At 36.1% G+C, this 6,976-nt stretch overlaps 1 protein-coding gene across 1 annotated transcript; it reads right to left on the bottom strand.

Annotated features, from left to right (window-relative positions):
• Positions 1 to 2,111: 2,111 nt before the first annotated feature.
• LOC106355075 (probable serine protease EDA2) lies at positions 2,112 to 4,943 on the bottom strand. Its single transcript, XM_048767634.1, has 9 exons — positions 4,770 to 4,943; positions 4,560 to 4,685; positions 4,319 to 4,474; positions 4,055 to 4,234; positions 3,788 to 3,958; positions 3,624 to 3,695; positions 3,318 to 3,523; positions 3,157 to 3,251; positions 2,112 to 3,078 (listed from the first exon to the last, which is right to left on the bottom strand). Exons 1-9 carry the CDS (start codon positions 4,941 to 4,943, stop codon positions 2,984 to 2,986), a joined length of 1,275 nt encoding a protein of 424 aa, XP_048623591.1. The 3' UTR covers positions 2,112 to 2,983.
• Between the last annotated feature and the right edge of the window lie 2,033 nt (positions 4,944 to 6,976).

Here is a 6,976-nt window from a genome sequence, read left to right as displayed (position 1 = left end):
TTTCTTCTACTAATATAAAGCAAAATAAAATAAATGTAAAACAAATATTATTTGCTTATTTAACATACATAATTATTGGAATATACTTTAAAAATACCAATAAAAATGGTTGAGAATCGTGTTAATATTTTTGGGCATGTTTCCAAATTGAAGTAGACTAAAACTAACCACGTGTATTTTTTTATAAAAATTTCTTGGTAAATTTAATATAAAAATGACACATTTGAGTGAAAAGTGTTAGAGTTGCGTGGAAAATAATGTGATCTCTTCACTCGGCACCTGAATTCTATTTTTCAATAGATTTCACAAATTTTCTTTTCTTTTAATTTTTTTTTGATTTTTGATTTTTTCTATCAATCTGATTATGTTTCTAATTCTTGGTCTGATATGAAAACTCCATAAAGAAAAATAAGATATGGCTACACTAAAGATCCGACTTTGTGTGTGGTATTTTTTACCACAATTTTCTTAATTCATCATAACCAATCATAATTATTTATTGTCTTCATATACAAAAACTTCAACCATGGCTAAGTTCGACAAGATACGAAACTTTTATTTTATAAAAACATTTTCATTCTACCATTTTACTTGATGTGAATTTTAATAATATTTTAATTTCTTTCTTTCAAAATGATATTATTCAGTAGTTGTACTGAGAGAACTTCATTTCAGTAATACAAAGGTTAAAAATGCAAGAACTAAAAATGAGCTGATTAAAAAAAGTTAGCGTGAACACGTTAAATTGTCTGCGATGGAATTGAAAAAATTAATATATGAACGCATTAATTGTTAAATGATTTTGAAGCTGACACGTCAGTATACTCAAAATTAAATCGATGTGAGGTTGTCACATGTTCAATGTAGTATGAAAGCATTAAATGAGAATGTTTTTCGTTTAATATATATGAGATTTATAAATATAAACCTTAAATATTGATCAAAACAAATATTGTAAATGAGACATGGTGGTACCACCAACTTGTTAAAAACCTTGTATTGTAACCTGTGTTATAATTCAATAAGCTATTACGTCCTTTTCAACGACACGTACAGTAAATACTAAGTTGCTTCAAATGTATTTAGGCCCTGTTTGTTTGTCAGTCGCTAGCGGCAGCGATCAGCGGCAGCGGCTAATCTCTTGTTCGTTTACCTATCGCTGTACGAGCGATCATAAGCGGCGGCTAATCGCTAGCGGCAGCGACAAAAAAATTCAGTCGCTATTTTTTCCAGCGTTTGTTTTATTATTTTAATAATGAACCCATTAAATGACAATGTTACCTTTGGTTTTTAAATGAAACTACTAATGAACCTAAACCTAAACCTAAACGTAATATTTTTTATAATTCTCTTGTCGCCGTCAAGCTGTAACGATTCTCAATCCTCAACTTTGATTCTTTCTCGTGGCCAAGCTTGTTGGGTTTCTCAGTACTCCACTTCGATTCTCTCTCGCGGCCAAGGAGCTTCGAGCCACGGCCAAGCTTGTCGGTTTTCTCTCTTACGGTAGCTCTTTCGTTTTGCTCTTTTTGGTGCTTATGGATCTGTTGTATTCTTGGCTATTTGTGATTTCAATTTGGTTGGTGGTCATGGGTCTGTTTCAAGTTTAGTTTACCTCATACTTGTTGTGTCTGTTTGTGATATTATGGTTCTGAATTCATATATGAGTATGTTTGTGCTAGTGTTGAGTTTCTGTGAATGAATACATAACGCATTGTTTTTGATGTTTATTGTTGTTCCTTCTTGTATCCTTTCCAGGTTTTAGGAGGAATCACTCTTAAACAAGGATGTCAAAGTTGACTAATGACGTAAGTCTTTTTTTTGTTAATTATTCTTTGGCTGAATTTGTGCTGCTTGGTTTGGTTGGTTTTTTATTTCATGGCTGAATTTGTCTTGATAGGTTTGGTTGGTCTTATGATTTCATGGCTGATTTATTAAATTAGAACTGGACCGATGAGGAATGTCGTTTCTTTTTTCAACTGTTCTTGGAAGAGAAAAAAAAGGGAAACAAAACGGTGATAATGTTGACGGTGATACCTCTCATGGTGATGGTGATGATGATGAAGATGAATCACCTGATGATAGTAGTGATGATGATGATCATGCTCATGGTGGATATACTCCTTATGAATCAACAGGTGATAGAGCTATGGAAGGTGTACGTGACTACATTACAAATGAGATGGGTAGAGGAGGTCGTTTGCCATACTAGAAAATCTTTTGTAATGCTTTATTTAAGTTTTATATTTACTTTAGACTTTGTCTTTATGAAACTATAATATTTCATTTGAGGTTGCATTTATATTTTTATGTCATTTATAAGTTTAAAGTAATTTTATTTAACGTTCAGTCATAGAAATAGCATAACAAACAACTTAGCAGCAGATCAGTCGCTAGCGGCAGCGATTACTAACCGAACAATCGAGCGACTATCGCTATGTCAGCGATACTAAAACGAACAACAACAGCGATATTTAATCACTGCAGCTAGTCGCTGCCGCTGATCGCTGCCGCTAGCGACTGACAAACGAACAGGGCCTTATTGCTTTAGGTTAACAGTTTCCATTCAAATTTGGTTTGCAAATCAGTACGTGGTAGTAAAGACTAAAATTTGTATACTGTAGTTTGTTTAACCAAACCATGACTTCTAGTTCTATGATGCAATGTTATTTAGAACTCCTAGTAGATCCGCGACATTCAGACAGCCACAAATCGATATGTTCTACCATCTGTTGCCTCACTTTGTTTACAACATCTGGTGAGCTGCAATTATTTGATTTACCTGAGAAGAAAGAGAGATCTTTTAACATTTTGTTGACTTTTGAGAACAAAACACACAAGTGCTTATACCTTCGATGACCATTGGAGATTGAGGGCATCCTCGTAGATCAGTTCCATGGCCACAGTTATGGCAATCCATGATGTAAGAAGGCACTGCAATATTAATTTGTCAGAAAATGCACAAATTCGATACAGAAGTTAAAGCTTAGTTAAAACAGAATTTACATTCAGGAGATGAGGTCTGTTTGGAAGCATGACGCCATGGATCTTGTGACCCGTTTGTGAAAATGATTTTGGTTGCTGGAGATTTCACAAACTTTGTCACGTAGTAAATACTTACTTATAAACTAGCTTCGAGAAGGTTTTAATCTCACATACCCGCGATTTTATGGCCTCCATAGTACAGGTTTGTTGCATCAACGTCAGGATATGTACCTTTACCAAAAAGGCTCTTGCACAAATCCAAATGGTACCTGATAAAGTAAGCGAAATAGTTAAAAAAAAAATGTGTCATTAAAAGAGTGATTAAAGAATATTACTCTGTATTGATTTGCTGAGATCGAACGCTATTATTTGCAGGTGCCACCTGGAAATATGCTAGTTCTGTGCAAACTTGGAACCACCATATCCGATATGTACTATCGGCGGTGACAACAGTGTTTCTAAGATGTTTCCGGTTATATGGTCTAACGTGTAGGCCCCAAACTTTCATGCAATGGTCTCTAACATATTTAGAATATGTTTCCTACATTGCAATTAAACCCATTTACAAATGTCTATAGTAAATACAAGATGTTCATATCCGATGCGATATGAGGGTGAAAGAACAATGTGAGCTTAATTACCACTAAATCACTACCGTTCTTCTTTGCTTTAACAAGCGGGACACATAGTTTATCTGAATTTCCATATTGGAACTGCAAGATTTTGAGCAGTAAGTATCACTGATCACACAAGACTAGGAATAGGACATGAGAAAATGAGTATATATGGATAATCAAATCCTTACAGCCATAACCGCTGCATCTGCGGTTAAGTATAAGAAATCAGCATCAACATGAAGCTCAGTGGCGTTAAAGAGGGCTTTCACCGCCTTTCTGTTTACTTTGAGCCCTAGTTCCAGGAGTTTATTAGTCTCTTCTAGTGCATCTTTGCATTCTTGACCAGCTGATTCACCAATCTGCAACAAAAGATGAACATCCAACACACATCACAGCCTTAAATCTTACAAAGAAAAGTGTTTACTTCTTCCATTCATACTAAGAAATTATGATACCTGCTGATCAAATGCAGAGAAGTCATAGACAGCATGAACAACTGCAGAACTAGCAAGGCTTCCACAGGTCAAGTGAGGGAACTTGAGTCGGAACCAAGCACTTAAAGCTCCAGGATAAGACACCCCGAAGAAGAACCACGGGTTGTCACTACTTCTATTCAACTTAACATTCAAAGCTTCCTGCATTAACAAAATCCATAAAATGAAAAATTCTCTTACCATAATGATATATGATTCCATGAATGACTTGAAACCAAGACTTGCCTGGTAATGTTGACGAAAAGCAGCCAAATCGAAAAGGGCTTGCTTGGATGAAAGGTATCTCAGATTCTCTGTAGCTAATGAGTTAAAAGGGTAACTTTTCCCATAGTACCTATGTTCTAATGAAACCACACCAGCTTCAAACTTCTTTGCTAATACCTAAATATATATGTGTTTATGAAAAACATCAATCTCTTTTAGTTTCTTGTCACGCAAGGAATCATCAGGTAAATAAAATTATTACACTCATATAATCTTTAGCTATGCCACTGCAAGGACCTTCACCGCATATTATCATAAAAACAGGACCATCTGGAGCTCGAAAGTTGTCAAGATATTCATAGTATCTCTGTCTGAATTTGCGATGATCCTGGAGGGGAAAATAAATAAAGTTCTTGAATTTGGACAACAATGCAACGAATCTGATACTCTTATTTGAAAGTTTATAACGTACGTGAGGAGAGTAATGATCTAGGGTTTGATTAAACCAATGCGCATCCGTAGTCAAGTAATAGTCTCTTGGGGAAACGCCATGAGAGGCACTCCCGGAATGTAACAAGGCATTGGTCGAATAAGACAAAAACCCAATGACGGTGGTGAGCAGAATAAAACCGAGATCCGACGACATTTTCCGGCGATGTAAACCGATTTTCCGGTTATCTTTTCTGTTTGACTTTATTCAACCAATGTCAGAGCATCAACCGAAATCAAGGGAAGACCACTTTCTAAACAAAGAATGAAATCGACGGCTAAAATGATCTCTTAGTAATATCTGACGGATACCATCGAATCTAATTAAGGAAATTGAGATCCGTCGTCTTAGTGGAAATGTGTGCTTAAATGCTGATAATTCAGGTTACTTTAAATAGAAACAATGGTGCATGTATTACTAGTGGATATCAAATATTAGTATGTAGCTCAAAAATAAAGAAAGAACATCAACAATTTGGAAATGAACCATTCTTCGGTTTGGGTTTATATGTGGGATATGGGCTTATATAGTCCTAACGTCGTATTGACGCGTAGGAATCAGGACCACTAGTAGTTCTCATGATTGGAAGAGCTGCACTAAGGAGACTTTCTATCACTGATCGGACTGGCTTAAATTTTTTGAAAAAGACTTTTCCCAAATAGGCATTTTTTGCTGATTTTTTTACCGCGGCTGCTTCATGCATATCCAGTTAACACGGTTTATGTTTGCGACACCAGTTCCTTCAGTCGGTTTTCTATTCAATGGTGAAGTCCATTGACTCTTGTGTTTCTCCTCCAGCCGGAGTGTCTAGGGGAAATGCATGGGTCGTATGTGGGTCGAGAATCTGCGTTGTTCTTTCCTATAGTGTTAGAGGGCTGAGTTTTCTTCTCGGCTTTAACTGTGATAGCTTATGTACGCTATGCTCCAGTCTCTTGGAATATTCTTCCATTCTTTTTTTTCAAGGTTTGAATATATGAGAAGACTCCAGGATTATTATCGGAATGTTGTTACTTTCTCGGGCATAATTCATCTCAGCGATTAGCTTCTGCAAGGAATCGATCTGAGCTAGTAAGACGATGACTGCCTTGGTGGCCAAGGGTTTTTCTTGCTGACTTTCGGTCATCGTCACATAGTCATGGTTATCCCTTTCATTCTAGCGCCAAACTGTTAGGGTAAAATAAAGTAGGGTTCTTCGTGATAGTACGAAAATATGAAATGTTGTGCAGTAAGTCAAGGAGGAATATACCAAAAGTAATATTTTATTGATCAATAGAAGATGAACGTATTTGTTCGAAAACCTTAGTTCTAATCTATAGTCGATATGTAGAATAGTTGATTCCTTTCTTCTATGGTTTAAAATTTTCTTTTATAGGTCCTATCTAGATTAGATATTTTAAAAATCATGAAATATGAAAAAGTATATTTTAATGAAAGTTCTATTTTATTTTATTTTATCCAGAGCAGGAAAACTCAATCCGAAACTGAAATTCGTTTAATCAAGAGAAAGAGAAGAATGTCGGCGTCTTTATTTAAGCATAAAAAATAATTTAATAAATTATTCATCCCCAATATTTAGTTTATATGTTTACTTTATGAAAGTTTTTCTTCTCCTTACTTTAATTTGTTTTACTCACTGTTCTAAAATACACAATACAGCCGTCTTACACTTGGTCATCTTATTCAGATGCAGCTTGGAACCCATCGACATGGAACTGCGGGATTGGCTGGCTTCTTCGTGATGCCGACAATGCTGTTGCAGAAAGTTCCTCCTCGTACCGGCGTTATGTTCCTTCGGCTTTTGTGGCTGAAGCATTGGCGGTCAAAGCGGCAATCACCGCTGCAATCTCTTCACATGTCAGTAGCATTCGTGTCTACTCCGACTCTAAAAACCTCGTTTCGCTCTTGAAGAATCAAGGACAGGATGTGGTGTTGAAAGGCGTTCTCCATGACATCAATGTGTTGGCTCGCTATTTTTCCTCTATCTCATTTATATTTGTCCCGCGTTTAAAAAATGTTGAGGCTGATTTGCTTGCTAAAGTAGCCCTCTCTCCCATTGACTCGGATGAAATCTTGTAGAACCGTTTATGTTTAAGTAATCTCATTTGGTTTGCTCAAAAAAAAAAACAATACGGCCGTCCAAGCGCCATATATACGTTGTACGGATGCATGACGTACCGAATTTGGTGGTT

The sequence above is a fragment of the Brassica napus genome, chromosome C9 (assembly GCF_020379485.1).
Source record: "Brassica napus cultivar Da-Ae chromosome C9, Da-Ae, whole genome shotgun sequence".
In the NCBI taxonomy this organism is placed as follows: Eukaryota; Viridiplantae; Streptophyta; class Magnoliopsida; order Brassicales; family Brassicaceae; genus Brassica; species Brassica napus.
Note: the sequence above shows the minus strand (reverse complement) of the source record. Positions and strands in the feature narration are given on the sequence as shown.